Here is a 21,630-nt window from a genome sequence, read left to right as displayed (position 1 = left end):
AATTTAATTTGAATTTTAAAAGGTGCAATTTAATGTGTTTTAAAAATAAAAATATTAACACACGTGTTATTGTGTTCATAAAAAATGTCAAAATCGATCAGTATAATATAAATGGTCCAAATAACAATAAATTATTTATCGAATATTTCAAAATCATCACGATTGACCCTAAACCATGGTTACTAAAGAAGTTTTTAACCTTTAAATGAATTTAAAATTTAATCACATTCTCCTCATCTGATAAGAAAAGAAAATTAAAAATTAATTTATCACAATTTACAATTTTAAATTTTTAAATTTTATAGCATTTGCCAGTTAATTCATTAATATGGCTACGCATTATTATAGTAAGTATTTGGGATATAATATCGTACTTTATTCAAGACATTTTTTAATAAATGTGTTTTTGTCAAGAAAACAATATCATGTTATCTTCTTAACTTCACAATTATATTTTCTATACAATTTTGAAAAATTGTTAAAATATTTTTTTGACACACACTATTTAAAACAAATTTTTGCTATGCTCTTATTTTATGTATTGATATATAAAATATTATGATAAATTAATAAAATATAAATTATTAAGGCTTTAGAATGTATGTAATAAATTATTGTTATTTAGTTTTCTAATTCTTGTGGAAATATAATTTGACTGGTCAATATTAATATATATATAAAATAATTTTGATTTAAGATACATGAAAATTAGTATCAACTAACTTGTCACTTAAATATTATTGATTAATATATTTATAAATTATTATTATATATTTAATTCTTATAAACTTTGCTATTACTTTTATTAATATATCATATCATTTAATTATTCAATTATTATGTTCCAGTCCTCGGAAATATATTTTGTGTAATTATCATGGGTCATAACCTATTATTAATAGACTATTACAGTTTTCCTTGAAACCGTGTAACTATAGGGGTTTTTCTATATTAAATACTTATTACAAAATTATAATTTTATATTTTTATACATTTAAAATTTAAATATAATGTTTAACATTTTTACTTTAATCTATTTTATAAAACACCAATTTTTGTTTAGGACAAATATTTAGTAAAAATCTTACTCACAACTTAAAAACAAGAATTTGTTCATCATATTTATCAACATTGCCTAAATCACAACTCGATGTTGCACAAGATGCACAATCTTTTCTTGATGGTAAGTTTCTATTGAATATCATAAATTAATTTTGCTTAATATTTTGAATTTTTATTGTAGAGTCCAAATATAAGTTGTCCAACCCAGATGCTTTTGATGTAAAAAATATGGTTAAAATTAAAAACCTATTTGAAGCTGGTGTGCATTTTGGACATACAGAAGGAACATTAGATGATAGAATGAAACAATATTTGTATGGTAACAGATTAGGACATTTAATTATTGATCTTAATCATACTAAAAGACTTCTACAACAAGCTCTTAATGTTACTGCACATATATCATACAGGTAAATGAAAAAATAAACAAAATAATATTAAGTGCCCCATTCCACTAATTAATTACTAGATATATGTTTTAAATATATACTATCCCATTATTCCCATTCATAACTTACTGTTCCCCTATTCCCTTTAAGTATGTTAAACCTAACTTACAAATGAATTTAAGCTAACTTACAATTACTAAAAATACTTACGAATTGCTTATCTTTATATTCTCTCCCGTATCAACTGAGTTTTCAAACATTCTCTCAGCACTGTATTGCTTTTAAGCTAACTATAAGTTATGACCACAATCATTCACTTTATCGCTTAATACACTTAATGAATCTTCAAACTAACTCCCTGCTTAATTATTCATAATCACTTCTAACTAATTAATTTTATTTCACATCTTCAATTTATATACATTCTAGGAACTTTTTTCATTATCAGACACCCTTTTTTTTTTTTTTTGAAGGGAAGTGGTAATTTTTCACTCCAAAAATGTTGGTGCATCAAGAATTTAGGTCTCAAACTTAGTTATTAAGTTAAAGCTATTAGAAATTTTCTGTTAATGCCAACATGCTATTTATTATGGCTGTGCAGGTATTGCATAGCAGTAACTTCTAGGTGTTTGATCGTTTACACTGTTCAATCTGTTATTCTGTTCAATACTATTTGACTCTGTATATTAATAATATGTTTATTTTTGTTTTTAGAGGTGGAGTAATTTTGTTTTTGTGTCAATCGCCTCTTAATTGTTTGACTGTTGAAAATTGTGCGAAAGAATGTGGTGAATTTGCTCATACAAGATATTGGCGCGATGGTATGTTTACAAATTCTTCAAGGATTTTCAAATCTGAAACAAGATTGCCTGATCTTTGCATAGTATTAAATACACTAAGCAGTACATCGAAAAACAATAGTGGACAGCATAGTGTTCTTTCAGATGCTGCAAAAATGTTAATACCAACTATTGCTATTGTAGATACAGATGCTAATCCCAATATTGTTACATACCCAATACCAGGCAATGACGATACACCAAGTGCCATAAATCTTTATTGCAATTTATTTAAAAATGTTATTGTTAAGGCTAAAAAAATTAGAAAAGAAATCTTAAATAAAAATAAAATCATTATTGAAACATAAAAATATATTTATATTTAAATTTGTTGTAAAAAATATAATTAAATTAAATACTAATTCAAATAAATTACGTTGATATCTTCAAGTTTTCATATTGTACTTATTGATTGTCTCGCAATTTATTAATGGTTTTGTAGCCAATAAGTTCATAGAATCTGTAAAATATAGTTGATTTTTTAATTATTCAAAATAAATCTAAATAATGATTATATTATAATTAAATTTAAGGATTATTACATCATTGCTTTACCCTTTCTAAAAAATATTAAAATCACTCTTATTAGATAAAAAAAAAAAATTCAATGTGTTGCTGGATTTTTTCAGAATTCATTTAATTATTATTCACAGTAAAAATTTTTAAAATTGAATAATTATAACAATTATTCACTGACATTCAAATTTTATTATTTTAAAATAATTTAATAGTTATAAAAGACAAAAGTATATTTTCTTACTTGTATGCTATTACAGGACAGTATATCGAAAAATATAGAATTAGAATAAATGGAAACTTTGCCATCCATGATTCTTTTAGTTTATTAGCTATTGCCACACATGACAAATGTGCACATCTTTCAGCACTCATTCTGTTATCAGTTGGCGAATGTGTTAATCCATATTTCTGTAAATTAATTAGCAATGTAATAAACAAGCCATAAACTTAATTTTCATCCATATTACTTCTCCTGGTCGGCCTGTGAAGCTTTCTTTAAGAAAATTGGTAAAAACAGGTCCCGGACATAATAGAGTAATGTGAATATTAGTGTGTAATTTTTCTAGACGTAAAGCTCCAAGATAGCCCTTTAAACAAATAAATATTATATATATTATTTAACATTTGGAGAAAAATATATCATTTTAATAATCTTTATAATAAACATGAGTGGACAAGAAAAAATGTATATACATAACATCAGGAGAGTAACTACCTAGTAGTAGCAAGTAATCAAACACGAAAGAGATATTTTAGAGTTAGTCTATTTTACACATATACATATATATGTATAATTGAATTAAGTGTAAGAATATGTGGATCTGGCAATAAATTTTTTTTTTTTAGTTTTTATATCAACAATAATAAATTGTTATATAAATGGTGTGAGATGCAGACTGCTGGCAGGGGGGCAGAATGTAAATATATAATTAAATATTATGTTGGTTATTACTCAATGTTCACAATATATTATTCATTTTAATAAAAAACTATATTTGGAAGAAAAATTTAGCCCATGGGAGGGCCAACTGCCCACCTTGTCCCCTCATGTGCACGCCTATGTTTATGATCATAAATTCATAATACTTATAACTACCATAAAATATTTAATATTATATTGTTTTATGATTAGACTCGTGAATACCATGTACGGATGTTGTTAACCACTTAAAAATATTAACTTATAAATAGTGATTATTTACTTACATGAAGGGCATGTTTAGTTGCATCATAAGATGCAGAAAATGGAGCAGGTATAATTCCTGCAATGCTAGAAGTGGCAACTAATTGACCATGTCCAACTTGATTAAAATATCTCACAACAATTCTTGATAGATTTATAACAGAAAATACATTTAAATCGAATAATTCTTGATCGACTCCAAGTTCAATATCTTCCCAAATAGCTCGTTGTGAACGACCCGCATTGTTTATAAGAATATCAAGCTATATAAATTGACAAGGTCATTGTATTGTATTATTAGATACCATAACACTCCCAGAACTTGTATTATAGAAAAAAATTACTATATAATCTACATAAATTAATTAGTTGTTTTAACATACAAAAAAGGTAAAAAGGATAAATTGTTCCATAAATTATAAGATAAACCTTCTTAATTTTAACTCAACTATAATTATGAGAGCTATTAAAAAAGCACTGTAATACATTAACAATAACTTTTAAAAACTAAATACAATAAAAAAAACTGTATCAACTTACATTTTCAAAAATGTATTCAATTGTTAAATTAATTAATGATTGTTTTTTTATTGAATCATAATGTAAATAAATAATGACAATTACTTAAAATGCAGATTAAATAATTATCACTTTTAAAAGCTATACTAGATTTAGAAAAATCGAATAATTAAATTAACTTAAATACAATAAAACAATTGTACAAATATAAAGAAAGCAAAATTAAATTAAAAATTATCATTTAGGTATTGGATAAAAAACAATTATTTTTACAGTGTAATTAATAAGTATTTATTATAAATTATTAATAATTTAATTTTAATAATATCATTCTTACTTTGCCAAAATGGTTAATAACGGTATCAAACAATGAATTGTGTTTAGATATATGAGTGACATCCATCGGTAATACAAGTATATCATTTGCAGTTAGCTTTCCTTCACTGAGGTCTATGAATTTACAATATAAAATTTAAAATATAATACAATTTATAACAAATAAAATATTAAAAAAAAATTACCAATACAACGGTTTTTAACTTGATATAATTTGTCTTTATTTCTAGCAGACAAAACAAGTTTGGTACCATACTTAGAAAGGTTCAATGCAATATGTTCACCAATTCCACTAGAAGCACCAGTAATCCAAACTACCTTGCCTTTAAATGAATCTATAATAAAATTAGTACAATTGAAAATTAAAATAGATAGTATGTTTTTATAATAAAATGTATCTTAAGTACAATCATACTATACTAGTACCAATTAAAACATGGTACATACATATTATACATAAAAAAACCCAATTAATTAATGAATAAAAATATAGTTACTTTACAATTATATTTTTATAGTAAATGATCAAATTAATTGTGTAAAATATCTCAATTCTGAAATATATATATATATTTTTTGTAGGGCAATTTATACTACAAGCGTAATATTTTTATCAAAACCCTTTCATTTTACATGAAAATTTGCATTCGTTTAAGTTAAACATAATGTAATAACATTTCAATAGGGGTGGTAAAAGGTTAATCCTGTAAAATCAAAACTGTGAACATTTTATTTTAATATAAATTAATTTAAAGCAAATGAATATATTTTAAAATATTTAAATCAATTAGTAGATCAGAAAAGAACCAGAGGGGAATTTTATTATGGAGTTTAAGTCGGTAGACTAGACCATACTTTAGTAGATTAAGCATTAAATCTACTATTTGTCTTTGATTAATAAAAATTTCTCAGTAGACTCAGTGGACCTGTAATAATACTATCCAACACTGACTAATAATTAAATTAATAGCTTAACTTCAATAATTACCTAATAGCTCAACTGATTAAATTGTTTACACTAAATATGACACTAGGTATTAAAACCCCACATAGGTAAAATTTTAATGTCATGTAGACAGGTCTGGGGTAAAACTTTATGTAAATAATTTTCAAACATAATTGTTTGAATATTGAATAACATATTTTTATTTAAATGATTATTATCTTATTTATCGCCCCTTACTATCTCCTCTTAATATCTTACTTGGACAACTGCACATTCAATTTTCACCACAACCTTCAACATTCAAAACAATTTTTCATTGCTGCTGGGTTCCCGCAAGGCAGTGACAATGCATCTTTTCTGTACATTATCTACACATCAAATCTACCCACCTCAGAAAAAACAACCATTTGAACTTACGCAGACGATACTGTTCTTCTATCTACAGCTGCTGATCATATCACAGCAAGCTTTCAACTACAATTACACATTAATACTTTTTCAATGGTTCACTAATTGGAAAATTAAAATCAACGAATCTAAGTCTTCCTTCGTTACATTTGCACTCAGGCCCCATAACTACCCTCCCATAACAATAAATAACACCATTATCCCTCACTCAAATGAAGTGAAATACCTAAGCTTAATATTCGACAGACGTCTAACATGGTCATATCAGCTCAAAGATAGACGTAAAACGTTAAACTCAAGGCCACTCCTCCGCTTAAATCTAGCACTACCCCTTAAACTTATACCATATAAAACTCTTATACACTCTGGGTGTATGGGGTAGTAATTTGGAGTTCTGCTAAAAAAACAAATAAGAGAAGAAAAATAAGAACTATCCAAACCTTCCCGAATATCTGCTGTCGAATAATTACTGGAGCACCCTGGTATATCTCCAACAATGCAATAAACTCTGACCTAAGAATCTACTCTGTCAATGAAACTGCTGCCATATACTACAAACGCTTCCACACAAAACTACAATCCAACCCCAACCAGCTCATCAGGGACCTTGCTACTCCAGTACTTCCCGAAAACCCAACCAGGCAACTCAAGTGGAACTGGTGTCATGACTTACAAATTGTATAAAGTGTATAAATTATAAATTGTAAATTGTAAATGGTAATGTGAAGTCACTAGGTGTCTCTAATGTGAAATTTCCTACCATGTTACTATTAGTTCATAGTTTCTCATTCTTTTTTAATTATATTATTATATATAATTATATTTTAATTATAATCTTTTTTAATAATTATTACTTATTGTACACCTCTGTATAGATGGTAATATTTCAATATAAAGTCATATTTTTAAATAAAAAAAAAAAAATGATTATTTAATTAAAATGTTATTAAAATAATACCTTACACTGCATGTAAGTACCTACCGAGATTTCTCTTGAATTTGTCATAAAACCAGAGTTCTAGGTCGGTATCGCTGGTAAAGAACAACACAAAATACACTAAGAACTTTAATACCACAATGAGACCAATGAAATTCAAAAACCCCATGACTAATTCATACGACTGTGACAGTTATGGTACTGTGGTTGTGAATGATTGAAGAATTAAGACTAGACTACATTAACTTTAAGCAAGTGCCTCCTATTTACCGCACTTCAAACGACAACCTACTGGATTAGAATACGGTGAGTAATTATATTTAATACAATCGGATATAGAGACATAAGTAGTTTCGATAACATTAATTGGTAAAATAATAATATGATCGTAAATGCGAAACAGTTCTGATTATTTTTTTAAGTTAACGTAATTGTATCATAAAAATTGGTTATTAATTACGAGTTACTTATATAGTCTATTGATACATGCAAATGATATAATTATTCGAATAAATAATAGGAGTAATATACGCGGAAGACATAACGAGTAACGACCTCGAACGTGTAAACTTACGGCTGCGGGCAGACGGCGACTGCCAAGACGTGCCAACTGCCAACTGGCCACCAACAACCGGCGACTAGATAGTATTTGATAGTGAGCAGTGACCACAATTTCAATGTATGTAGTGGTTTAAACCCCATAAACCTCCCGCCCCCTTGACCAGTGACCACACACAACTCATAATACTAGTGAAACACAATATAGCTATAAATACACGAAATAACTTGCATAATATACTCGTATAATAATGTAGTATCTATATTTAAACTTTTTTTTTTTTATGAATAAGAATAATTTTTTTTAATTATCTAAATAAACATCAATTATTGCGAATACACGTAACATTTATATACCCGTTGGTAGACATTTGATAATCTTTTGCTGTACGCCGCATTGCCACAGCCTGTTATAGTGTTATTGAAAGTATTCATAGAATGTTATTTTTGATAGTTTTAAAACTACTCATTGCAAATTCACATGGTACTAATATAGGTATATTCTTACTATTGTCTCGCAATTAAGCGTATTGCATTATTTTAGATTTAAAGTGATAGTCATCACTCGGCGCCCAGCGGTCTATACTATAATCTATATATAGTCACTACACAATATTCACTTGCCGTTCTGTAATCTATAAATAGTGTTAATACGATAATACTCGTATTATTTATACTTCAAATGGGAAACGGTAGTTAAGCCGGTCACACTAAATTAAAAAAAAATAATTATCATAGGCACAACTAGGGAAGGGCTTTGGGGGCTAAGCTAGGGTGACCATACGTCCTGTTTTAAACAGGATTGTCCCGTTTTTCGTAGTATTTATAATACATATATTATATAAATATTGTATATTGCTTCATGTTTTGACAATCAATATACCTATATTGTACTGTTTGCAAAAAAGTGTCCTGTTTTTTTTTTTTTAAATATGGTCACTCCAGGCTAAACCCTCCCAAAACTACTCGTAACCCAACCAAAAAAAAATATTTTACCTTTGGTTTGGTTTTGAGGTAGGACTGTAAACAAGAATAGCTCCCCCCCAAGATTTAGTGCTAGTTGCGCCACTGGTAATTATAAGTTCTCGTCCAAAAAGAGCTAAATAAAATTAGGTACGATTTTATAAATCAAATACTTGATATTGATAATTCTAGTAGTTCTATAGTGGATTCGGCGATTTTAATGACACATATGAAGACGCTACGTATATCTAATCTAAATTCATTTGAGTTAAGTAATGATTGTTTATTATTTTTTCATATTTTTTTTTATTCCATCATAATTTTAATATACTTATAAATTGTTCAAGAATTCATCATAATTATAAAAAAGATTATTTTAAATCAATACAGACATGTTGTTTGTTATTTAAGCACACCTTAAAAATATCCAATCGAGGAACAAAATGTACCCTTCGAATTTTGGTAGGTATATGTACTTAATCTTCTTCTCTATACAATGGTAATAAAACATATTATTACTTCAGTGACAGTGTAAGTACTAAGTAGTATAACAAAGTCAAATTGAAAATACATGGGAATGTAATAGCCAGCGGTCATTTGACGTATAGGTAATATGGTAGTGCCAGCCGGCGATTACTTTTTTAGTGTAATCACTAGTGTCCAAACGTCCGCTGGCAGCCACGTAACGTGGCGGACGGCGGTCAATGTGTTAAATCAATTCCACTTGATCTTGATGAGACCTTATTTTAATTGGGGTTAATTTATTTAATACTGACAATTTGATGCGATAAATCTTGCAGATGACAGAGTAGGTTATTACTTAATAAGTTGTAATTAAAATTAAAATATTTAAAAAAAAATCATTTATATTAGGTATTTAATTATTTAATAGTATCAATGATAATTAATTTAATCAATGTTTACACGTATAAATGTGATAATTTAGTTTAAACAGGGAAGGACCTAAAAACATCTTTGCCTCTACAATACAATTTTTGGGGGTAATGACCCCCCTCTCTCACACAAATTAAGCCTAAGACCACTATTAGAACTATTCAATTGCATATTTCTACATGTTGTAATAATATACAATATTATACCGTAGTATTTTATTATGGACACACTACACACACACAAACGTTTCACTGTTTCAGTACTATATTTTCTATTATAACAATGATCTTATTTCACCGCCTCACCGGTTAAACTTATTATGACCTATTTCTCCAGTAGCCTCAGTATAACCATAAACATATTAACTACCTACCTATAGTTAATAGGTATATGAGAGTATACCACATTTTACTTTTGATATTTTTTAAGAATCAATTTAAAAAGTATTATTATATTATACATTATATTATGATTTATGATCCGGAATTTGAGTTAAATAACTAATATATACTCCGTCCCAGTAGCGTATTTAGGGAGGAGGCATGGAGGGTATATTTGGCCCGGGCGGCCGGGCAGCACTTTTTTGGAGGGCAGTAAATTTAACTGGAAGCTTTTTTTCGTAAATAGATAAGAAAATAAATAAATAAATTTTACAATTTGCTATGATTATTTTATCATGGATACTATCAATATGGTACTACTGAAAGTACCTGCGGTTACGATATCCAACATTCTATAGAGTATTGGATGCATTTTAGAATTTTTAGATTCTGCACGAAGTGATGGATATATTGATTTTACAATGATGTGTGTTTTTTTTTTTTTTTATTTTTTTTTTTTTTGTGTCTGTCACCACGTTTTGGAGCAGTAAAAGTGCTCCGATTTTAAAAAGTGGACCCTGTTTCGGATAGGAAAGTGAATGTAGTTTGTACTTTGGGGGGTCAAAAGTAAAACATTTCCAATAGTTTTCAAAAGCGCCGGGAAAACCCAAAAAAAAATGACGGAAAAACGGGAATTTTTACGCAAAACCAGTTTTCGACCAAATCGATTTTTTTTTATGGTTGTAATTCAAAAACTAATCACTGAAAATACTTGACATTTTCACCAAATGTTAATGTCAGTGGTATCCGTATATAGTTAAATTTTCAAAAAATTTTGACTTTTTTTGAGTTATCTATAGACCACTGAAATTTTCGATTTTTTTGAGAAATTTTTTTTAAAGTGTCGATAAAAAATTTTTGGATGACCAAAAAGTTTTGAAAATTTAATATAAGGTTCCTTATGAGTTGTTTTTAATGTAGCTAAAAAAAAAATTAAAAATCGTTAGTCATATTTTTTTTTTATAAGCGTTTTTAGTTTAAATTTTTACGAAATCTGTCGAAAACGCGAAAATTTGCAAGTAATTTTGAAGTTGAAAACTCATAAAATTTTTTTCTTTTATAACTTAGTTTTGAAAATTTGGTACAAGGTTCTCCATAAATTTTTCTTCAAATATCTGTAAAAAAAACTACTGGATTCCGACAAAAAATTTTTATGAGTGTTTGAAATTTAAATTTTTACAAAACCGCGTTAAATAACAGTTTAACCTCAAACGATTTTTGATATTTGTTATTATTCAAAAAGTATAAGTCGTAGATACTTGAAAATTTTACCAGTTATTAAGATTCGCGTTTTCTTTACGTGATTGAAATTTCAAAATATTTTGACTTTTTTTGAGCTATTTATAGACAACTGAAATTTTCAATTTTTCTGAAAAAATATTTTTGAAGTGACGATAAAATTTTTTTGGCCCTATCAAAATACTTGAAAATTTAATACAAAGTTCCTCATAAGTTATTCTTATAGTGATTAAAAAATTATAAGAATACATAGGCACAATTTTTTTTTATTAGCATTTGAAGTTCAAATATTGACAAAAATTCGTCAAAACTATGAATACTTGCAAATTATTTTGTAGGTATATTTCATAAAAATTTTTGTATAAGTAGCTAAGAGTTGAAAATTTAATACAAGGTTTTTCATAAGTTTAGCTTACAATTATTATAAAAGAACTTAAATTTTGTTGTATTCAGGCCATTAAAACATAAACCACCTTTTTCACCAACCACTAGAAATTATATCCTAGGCTGACAAATCATCTTCATTCAGAATCGTTTTTCGTATACAATGATAACTATCATTGGATTCAAATTTAACACTCCTATAATATATAATAATGATCCATACGGCACCTAATGTACAGCAGAGCGGTACTCACTTGCCCGCTTTTTTTTCTTGTTTTTTATTCTTTTTCAATACTGAGTATTGTTTAGAATGATAAGTTTAGTTTTATTTATTTTAATATTTTGTAGTTTAAGAAACCCACTTACACATTTATACCCGCATAGGCGAAACTATGAATCAGGCCAGTCAGGCGCACTCAGGAGTCAGGACCCGGCTTGGCCTAATATATTAATATATTGACTAGATGTCATAGTAGTTACATAGTTATATTAAAAAAAGTTAAATTACTGTATATAGTTTTAAATACTTGAAATATTCTTTTTTCATATTTATCACTTGGCCTGTCCTAATAAAATTGTCTAGTTTTGCCTATGTCTATACACAAATTCAACGGCCAGTGGATACTATTTTTTTTTTACCATACATATATTAAGTTATTAATTATTATTAATGTAGATAAATTTTTGGATTTCGTAGTCGGAAGTTGATGCATTTTGCATTTTTTTTTTGGAACTTTTTAGATGATGCTTTCCTAGCCACAAAAATGTTTCATTATCATGTGAATCTGAATAATTCAGAATAACTAATTTTTATTTTGTATTTTTTGGTGTTTATTACTTTTTAAGTTATTTTTTGACATTTTCCCATATTTTTAATCATTTTTACTGATTTCACACTAGTTCACTTCTTATCGTTTCTTGTCGACCATTAGGTATGCCGATAACTTAAAACTTGTAAATTTATAAAACAAATATTTGTAATTTTTTATTTCATTTTTTAAAAACATTTTTTTGTCATTTTTACGTCATATTTGCATAAATTTTTTAGGTAGTTTTTAATGTTTTTAAGGTCATCAACTTCCGAGCCCTAGTTATAATCAATCATCATTAGTGTTTTAGTATGCTTATGCAAAATACATTTTGTGAACAAATTAAAATAAAACAAAACTTTTTTTTTATTAATATTGTTGTATAATTACTTTAATTTTAAATTGAATAATTTTTACTAATTATTATAATTATATAGATGTATATATATATTTATAATTATTATTAAATACCGCCGTTTACCCTCCACTACAACACTCAACACTGCATAATATTATCTAGGTATTGTATATTAATATATTATTGTAATTAACTTTTAAGTTAATAATATCTTACTGTATGAGTACCATAAAAAGTGTTAACAGGTTCATATACTATCATTAACAGAAATAATATTTTAAGATTAATTTGAATAACCTGATTAAAATTTTGAGAGATGGTAATTTTAAATTTACGCCAAAAAAAACAATAAATAAAAAAATATATGTGTATTGTAATTTGTTGGATATTTTTGCGAAAAAATAGGGTAGATAAGTGAGTACTGCTCTGATCTACATTAGGCACCTATCAAGTGGTCACAATCGTGAGTGTGTTAAATTTGAATTCAATGATATATAATTTTACACAAAAAACGATTCTGAGTGTACCAAAATAGGCTGTCAGTTTATAATATTATTAAGTATATTTTGTGATATGTTTTTTTTACATATATATAGCTATTATAAAGCCATTTATTTTACTTTTAGTATAACAGTAAGTAGATACAATTTTAAATACCATAAAACAGTAAAAATAGTATTATCTTAAAAATATAAAAAAATAATTAACATTGCTATTTTTAGTTTAAATATGTAAGTTATTTCGTCCAAATTTAAACTTAAGTTCTAAAAAAAGGCATAAAAATATTTTTACCTATATTATATTTTTATATAGATATAAGAACAACTTAAAAGGGATCTGGTAATAGGTAGTTAAATTTTTAAGCCAATAACCCATTATATAATTATTTATAGAGATTTATAAAAAATAAAACTTAGAAATTGAATATTAGCTAAGCATTTAATACCTTAAAATGAGTAAAAATTTTTAAAATATTATCATATTGCAATTAAATAATAATATAGGTAAACATTTGGTAAAAATTTCAAGTAACTACGCAACTAAGGTTTTCGTTTTTGTATTATAACAAAAAAACAAAAATCGTTTGGAAATAGTCATTATACGGGTAGAAATCCCAATCCAAAGTTGTAAACATTTGAAGATGAAATGCTCATAAGATATTTATTTGACTTTCTAATAGAATTAGAAATAATAGAATTTATATTTCTTTAAGTACCTTTATAAATAGAATAATGTATAAAGAATCTAATATTCAGTTTTCAAATCTTTGGTTAAAACAAATATATTTTTTGTATTTTTCGAGACTTTCATGGAATTTGTAAAAATTCAAAATTTAGGTAAATGTTTTTAAAAAATTATGAATTTTCAAAACATTTTAATTGGGAAATGAACCACTTACCTATTATTTATTAAGAGTCTTGTATGCAATTTTTAAGTATTTTTACCCATTCGTAAATATTTTATTAATACTTAAAAAAGAAAATCAAACATTTAATTGTGTATAACCAAAAAAAATATAAAATTACTTTGGACGAGAATTTTTGCCAAGGATAGCGGGTTGTTGCAGGAATGCAGTGCGAGTGCGCAATACGCATGTCATAACTCGTAATGTCAAAATATTATTTTTATCTCTGTTGGTTGATAAAACTTTGAAGCGTAATATATTATTATCGTATGATAAGAACAAAATTACGAATTAATCTTCAAGTTCAGTTATATTTATCTACTAGGTGAAATAATAATTAATTATACAATTTAGTTTATAACTGAATTGTGTCATATTATTATTATTAATATTTTAAATTTAAATCAAAATTCAAAATAATGAATAGTTCTTGTTTAACCAAAACTGAAACCAAGTCACCGTTTTTAATTGGAGTGGCTGGTGGAACTGCATGTGGAAAAGTAAATACCAACTAAATTTTGTTAAATTACTATATCACAAAATTTGTTACACAAATTTACATTTGTAACTTAATATCATATAAATTAATAATCCTTGTATAATGTTATTTCATAGTCCACTGTTTGCAAAAATATTATAGAGAAATTGGGGCAAACTAATTTAGACGAAACAAGAAGACAAGTAGTGTCAATCAGTCAAGACAGCTTTTATAGAGAATTAAATGCTGCAGAAAAAATCAAAGCTTCTAAAGGACAATTCAATTTTGATCATCCTGGTATTCTTGAAATTAATTATTAAATATTATTTTAATTAATTTATATATGTATAGAATACTGTTCATTGAAATTGTTATTAATATTAAGTATTTTTTTTTTTTGATTTTTTTTTTTTTTTAATTTATCAGATGCATTTGACGAAGTCTTTATGTTTCAAACGTTGACTGATATTCAAGCAGGAAAAACATGTTCTATTCCAGTTTACAACTATAAAACAAATTCGAGGTAAACAATAGATGAATAGTTAATTTTAAAATATAATATGTAAACGTTATGATGTTTACTACTGTTTTTAATATAATTATTTATTGATTTAGTATACTATCAATCAAGATTTATAAAGTTAACTTATCAAAGGTATTTAAATGAGATTTTTTTTTTTTGGATAGATAGGTTTTTGTATACTCTATTCACATTTTTAAGTTCGTCAGTAGCCAAGTTGTGATGCGCATGTGATTTTACTACACAGCCGATTAACACAACAGGCCATACAGGACTCAGTGAGGGCTACAGTCAAATATTGTAATATTATCTGATCGTCACTCAAAAATAAAAATTGTTGTTACCATTCTTCTTAATGTGAATGGAATATAATTTCAATTATTAAATACTTATTTAGCTCTACTTCTTGGTACTTATATGATGTGAGAAAAATTACATTTTGTTTAGTTTATTTCTACAAGACAATATAAATTATTTAATAACTTTCATAGTTTCAAATATTAATGGTTATTTTTTAAAACTTTAGGAGTAAGAATGAGAACATAGTCATCTATCCAGCAGACGTTGTGATTGTTGAAGGCATATTAGCTTTTTATTTTCCTGCAATACGAGATTTATTTCATATGAAATTATTTGTAGATACAGATTCAGATACTAGATTAGCCAGAAGAGGTAGTTAACTAGTTTATTCAGTATATTTAGTTTAAGTTTACATGTATTACTATTTTTTTTAGTTCCTAGAGATATCAATGAAAGAGGTCGAGATTTAGAACAAGTGTTAAATCAATATATGAATTTTGTAAAACCAGCTTTTGAAGAATTTTGTTTACCGGTAATTATAATTTTTAATTTTATAAGTTATTACCTACTACAGATGGTTTTTGTTTTATTAATGATGTTCAAAATTTTATAGACTAAAAAATTTGCTGATATTATCATACCAAGAGGAGCAGAAAATTTTGGTATGAATATTATTCTATTTTTTTTTGTTAAAAAAATTAGCAATTCTTAAATATTTAAAATTATCAGGTAAAATCTGTAGTATATATGTTACTATGAATGTCCCCTATTAGTGAATGTTGAGTCATCAGTTAATGTCATCGTATACCAAAGTCATTGGTGAATGTTGGCATATTGATTAAATTTGTGATGTTAGAAAACATTCATCAGTGAATATTGACATTTATAAAACAATATTGGAGAATGTTGGTAGTGCTTATATTATTTAATCTAATTTAAGAATAATGGAAGTGTCACAATTATAATACAGTATCTAATACTATCTAGTACCTATGAAACATAAGGTATTGTACAAATTGATAATTTTAATAAAATGTTTTATTACTTTACCTAGCTACTATAATTATAACTGGATAACCTTTGTTAAGCTGCCTTGCTATCATTTGGTATGATATTGTCATTCAATATAGTTATATATTTTTATTTTAAATAAAATGTAATTCTAGCGATTTTTTTTTAAATGAAAAACATGCGTGAAGTATTTAATAATAGATTTAATGATTTAGTATATAAAAGACATAATAATTCTTTTTTTCAGCTAAATAATATCAATTTTTGATTTAATTAAACATATTATGTTGTTTCTATTTCAAAATAAAACATATTATATTCAACTATTTACTATATAGTATTATAATAATATGTGTGAATATACATACATTTATCAACAATAACTAAAAAATCATGTTGTGTATGTCAACATTAACCAAAATCCTAATATAAATGACAAATGTCAACATTTGCTAGTAAATGTCTATATTATTTTTTTTTCAACATTCACCTAATGTGGTGATTCAAAGTTACATATATACAGATTTACAAAAAGCATTAGATAGCGTTAATCATATTTTATGAATCAAAAATGTGTAAAATCTGGAATGTCTAATCCCTAACTAACTTGATTCAGTTCCTATCTTACAGGATATACACAATATATTTTTAAGCATTACTTTATATTAACTCCAATTTTGGTATTTACAGGTGTCCCTCAAGGTGGTAATTTTGAACCTTTATTATTTAATATTTTTATCGACATCATGAAAATTTCTTCTTTTTGCAGATGGCCTAAAATTATTTAAAGCTATTAATGATATCTCTGAATGAGAGAGTTAAAAATAAGTGGTGTACAACTCATGATTTAATTATTAACAATAGTTAATGTATTACAATCTCACACCATAGATACTATTCAATATTGATTTTTCTTATTACATAAATTCTGTCCCACATGTATCAGTTAAACTAATTCATGACCTTAGTTTAATTTTCTCCTTTAATTCATTATTCTCTGGGTATATTGATTATGTTTGTTATAAAGCATGAACAGTATTTGGAAACTGGATTCTTAATTAGTTATCACAACTACCTTTATCTATCACTTCTTTAATTTAAAGCAACAGTCTACTTTGAATAATAAATTTTACTCAACTAATATTGAATTTACAAATCTTGGTCACACTATGCCCTGTATTTGATGTATTAATAATTAATTTGATGTTGATTTATCTTTCAATTTTTTATCTTATATACTAAGAAAATTTTTTCTCTAAATTGTATTCTTTGTATTTTATATTATTATGTTGCTCACATTGCTTTACACTGTACTCCTAACTTCTAGGCATTGAAATTTTAAATAAACAAAAAAATATTCTACAAGTAGATTTAAATTAAGTTAAATATTTGAGATTAAACTGTTAAATAGCTGAGTACATTAGAAGCTACCAGGACCAGTTTAGGTGTTTAAACACACTTAGACAAACTTAAGTTTTGCCGCCCTTTATATACTAGGTACATCTATTTTTTTTTTATCTAATAAAAAAAAAAAACAAATAAATAAATACAAAAATGTTAAATGCCACTCTAGGTATGGGCCATGTCACCTACCTTCTGAGCCGGGCCTGGAAGCTACAACATATTAATGTATAAATTGTTTTTGTTTTCCAACTTTATTGAGTAATAATCATTTGTTATTTGTTTTAAATTAGCAAACTTAAACTTAAATAATTTTCACATCAAAATATTTTTAAAAGAATATTAAATTAAATTCAATGCAACTTACAGTATTTTATTAATATTAAATACCTCTGTAAGCTAGTAACTTTTTGAAGCTAAAAACAAATAAAAAGATATTTTAAAATTTGTAGAAATAAATAAACTAAAGCAGTTAAAGTTATAATCATGATTTTAAATATTTATATATATTTTTTTTCAGTGGCAATTGATTTGATTGTTCAACATATAAGAGATTTATTAAACAGTGAACATTGTACTCAATATGAACTTTCAGAAGGATTAGTAGCAGTACATACAAATAATGTTAATGCATCTAGACTACATTAATTTAACATGACGAAAATTATTTATAATAATTTTAATCTAAATTTTTACATTAAAAAACAAAATGTATGCAATTTTGAGTGAATAAAACTATTAACATTATTTAAAAAGTAATCTTTATTAATTAAATTATGTTATGCCTTAAGAAAAAAAAATATACAGTCAGTTTATATTATAGGTATTTATTGATAGTAAAGTTCTATGTTCATGCCATCATGAATTTCATCTGAAGAAAAATTATTAAGGAAAATTATATTACATTATAACACCATAATATTATACTGGAAGAAATTCACATTTTAACTTATAATAAAAATAGACAATAGAGTATATTATTATACTAATAAGTTATAAGTTATTACAACTATTTTTATTTTATTAGTTTATAGCTGTAAACCTAGTATAAATTATTTTAAAAAGTAATATAAAAATGTAATGATTTCAGTTAACTAATTTTTGTTGTATTTTAAGTAAAAATTAAGTTTATTTAAGATATAACCAGATTTAGGATTTATTAATATTATACTGATAAATAATAAAAACAATTATTGGGTATCATAAAAACAACTTAATTAAAATAATGACAGTTATAAATTTACTTTGATTATAACAGATTCAAGAGTACACTAAACAACTCGAATTAATACCTAGTGTAGTGGTTTCTTAAAAATAAAAAAAATTTAATAGAGTCCTCTTAGATTTGAAGAATGGTCTTAAAAATTAATCAACAATGAAGGTCCTTGTCAGTTACTGTGACTACCTATAACCTACACAATTTTCAATTAAATTAATTTTTGTTATCATGACGATTGGATGTTAAAAGATTAACACTCAATTATATTATTTTATAATATAAGTACTAAAGTAGATAATATTTCTGATAAAATTTAAAGGGCAAAGCATATACTAAAGCTGAAGAGTTTGTTTGTTTTATTGTTTGCTAATCTCTAGAACTACCAGGAAGATTTGAAAAATGTTTAGTTCAATTCTTAAGATAGATAATAAAATATTTAACATTACATTAGCAGCTAAGTAAAAAGAAAAAAAAATATTAAAAAGAACACAAAACAAATACAAAGTAATAGTATGGGCGAGAGATGCAACAAATTTTATAAAAGAAAAAAAAATAAGTTAAACTTAAAGTTCTGACACTAGGTAATGAATAACAAATTAAATAAAATTTAAATCTTTCAAGTGCATAGGAACAATAATTAGTCTGATAATAAAATATCTTGTCATATAGTGTACAGCACTTGTTATCTACTAACCTATACAGCCCATGTAGCGATTTTATGCGGTCTATGATTAAAATTTATAATTAGTATATAAGTATAGAATACCACATTATGTTAGTTGATAAAACAATTTAAACTGTAAATAAAATAAGGTGTATGGCCTGTGAAATTATTTTTTTTATTTTTTGGCCCTTGACACCAAAAAGGTTGCTGACCCCTGGTCTAATGACTCAATGATTATTATTAAACTGATCATAAAACAAAAAAACTACCACCAATCATTAGAATCATTTTTATAAAGCTGTTATGATACTTAAAAATTAAAATCAATTAATTTATATTTTATAGCATTCAATCTAATATTATAAAACTATAATATCTAATGATCAATGAAATATCTATAGGTAATATAAAATTAAAGGTTATATACATTGTCACATTTATGTCAATATATATTAAAATATTTAAAGGATACAATCGCCCAATCTAATATGATCTTTGAAAATTGTGTACCATTTCTTCAAAATTATCTTTTCCCATTTTGTTCCTGTTTGAGCTGCAATTAATTTTTTTAAATCACCAATTGTATCTTCCGGATTACATTTAACTCTGACTTTTTTTCCCAATCTATCATTACAAGTGATTTCGATCATTTTGAAGCTTTTGATCCTTAACCTGAAAGAAATTGAGCTATAAAAACATAAAATCATTAAATAATAAATATACATTAGTGTGTACAAACATTTTAAGTTTTAAATTTAAAATAAAGTAAATGTAATTTTTTTTATTTATATATAATATTTATAGATAAAAAAAAAAATTACACATTATAATATATTATATTTGAATGTCTAAGTTATTAAGTGAAAAAAAAAACAAACAAATAATAATGAATACAAAAAATAATAAACAGAGTCCAAGGCATAATAATAATTAATGACACGTATACATACAGTGGTGGATTTGTGGATTAAACTCAATTTTTTGAGATACTAATAGATAAAAATTAATACCAAACATGAAAATAAACAATTAATAATATTACATTTTTCGACCACCCACCACCACTATAAACAAAAATGATGCAGTTGCGTCAAAATTGATCATATAGAATATATGTCGTAACTTCAGAAAATTGGTCTTTTCAACCATTTCATGAAGGGGAAACTGCTTTTTTATTTTGTATAGTACAAAAATATTTCATAAAATGTTCACTCCAATGTAATATTATGTAAATTTTTTCACAATATAGTCGCTTTGTGTACTGAGATATTTAAATATGTATATGCATTACACGTGTATTTTTGATTTATTAAGTTGAAAGTCAAAAAAAAAAACACAAAGGTGTTTATAAATTATGAAAAAATTGAAATGTGAATCATATAATTTGTATATTTGTGACCACTTACAAACCTACTAACATACTAACAATATAAAAGTAATTGGTTTCAAAACACAATGATGAGTTTGTAACATAAATAAAATTGTTGATCAAAAAGTTTTAAACTAACTAGACCACGGTCTTAGAAGATATCTTCTAAGACCGTGAACTAGACACTGTCTAAAGGCAATATTATGAAAATTATAAGGGCAATCTATTTATTTCAATTATATACCTTTACCTCTCAAATTCTGATGAAAATTAAACACAAATTTGAAACAATTATAGCGTAAAAATTGTTATGTAAGAATAATTTTTAATTATATAACGTGCATAAAAATTAGAAACTTCTCAATGAACAATAATTATAAATTATAATGTGAAATTACCCATGATATAGTTTATTATATTATGAAATTACCATGATTTACCAATGATTATTTTATAATTGATAAAAATGATAACAAAAATATGTTGATAAATCAGAAGTTATATTCAAAATCAAAATATTCTATCGCTAAAAATAATTAC

The 21,630-nt window shown here is 25.5% G+C and overlaps 4 protein-coding genes across 7 annotated transcripts; 2 read left to right on the top strand and 2 right to left on the bottom strand.

Annotated features, from left to right (window-relative positions):
- Positions 1 to 180: 180 nt before the first annotated feature.
- On the top strand, positions 181 to 2,680 carry LOC126550622 (28S ribosomal protein S2, mitochondrial). Its single transcript, XM_050202451.1, has 4 exons — positions 181 to 347; positions 1,064 to 1,183; positions 1,244 to 1,472; positions 2,166 to 2,680. The coding sequence occupies exons 1-4, from the start codon at positions 329 to 331 to the stop codon at positions 2,596 to 2,598; spliced, it is 801 nt and encodes a 266-aa protein (XP_050058408.1). The 5' UTR covers positions 181 to 328; the 3' UTR covers positions 2,599 to 2,680.
- LOC114123954 (dehydrogenase/reductase SDR family member 7) lies at positions 2,585 to 7,753 on the bottom strand. The gene is made up of 7 exons (XM_027987096.2): positions 7,184 to 7,753; positions 5,033 to 5,182; positions 4,849 to 4,961; positions 4,016 to 4,255; positions 3,277 to 3,396; positions 3,051 to 3,217; positions 2,585 to 2,750 (listed from the first exon to the last, which is right to left on the bottom strand). Exons 1-7 carry the CDS (start codon positions 7,305 to 7,307, stop codon positions 2,696 to 2,698), a joined length of 969 nt encoding a protein of 322 aa, XP_027842897.1. The 5' UTR covers positions 7,308 to 7,753; the 3' UTR covers positions 2,585 to 2,695.
- A 6,656-nt stretch (positions 7,754 to 14,409) lies between these two features.
- LOC114123973 (uridine-cytidine kinase) lies at positions 14,410 to 18,597 on the top strand. 2 transcript variants are annotated; one of them, XM_027987119.2, is made up of 7 exons: positions 14,410 to 14,628; positions 14,744 to 14,903; positions 15,033 to 15,129; positions 15,653 to 15,798; positions 15,861 to 15,958; positions 16,040 to 16,088; positions 18,359 to 18,597. In XM_027987119.2, exons 1-7 carry the CDS (start codon positions 14,548 to 14,550, stop codon positions 18,484 to 18,486), a joined length of 759 nt encoding a protein of 252 aa, XP_027842920.1. In that variant the 5' UTR covers positions 14,410 to 14,547; the 3' UTR covers positions 18,487 to 18,597. The 2 variants fall into 2 exon arrangements, with proteins under 2 accessions (XP_027842920.1, XP_027842921.1); XM_027987120.2 differs by having other exon boundaries at positions 14,473 to 14,628; positions 14,769 to 14,903.
- Positions 18,583 to 21,523, bottom strand: LOC114123974 (ubiquitin-like protein 5). Of its 3 annotated transcripts, none has more exons than XM_027987123.2 (3): positions 21,335 to 21,523; positions 20,194 to 20,393; positions 18,583 to 18,709 (listed from the first exon to the last, which is right to left on the bottom strand). In XM_027987123.2, exons 2-3 carry the CDS (start codon positions 20,369 to 20,371, stop codon positions 18,666 to 18,668), a joined length of 222 nt encoding a protein of 73 aa, XP_027842924.1. In that variant the 5' UTR covers positions 20,372 to 20,393; positions 21,335 to 21,523; the 3' UTR covers positions 18,583 to 18,665. The 3 variants fall into 3 exon arrangements, with proteins under 3 accessions (XP_027842924.1, XP_027842922.1, XP_027842923.1); XM_027987121.2 differs by having other exon boundaries at positions 20,194 to 20,408; positions 21,341 to 21,522; XM_027987122.2 differs by having other exon boundaries at positions 21,341 to 21,521.
- Between the last annotated feature and the right edge of the window lie 107 nt (positions 21,524 to 21,630).

The sequence above is a fragment of the Aphis gossypii genome, chromosome 1 (genome assembly GCF_020184175.1).
Source record: "Aphis gossypii isolate Hap1 chromosome 1, ASM2018417v2, whole genome shotgun sequence".
NCBI lineage: Eukaryota > Metazoa > Arthropoda > Insecta > Hemiptera > Aphididae > Aphis > Aphis gossypii.
This window is presented reverse-complemented; position numbering and strand designations above follow the sequence as displayed.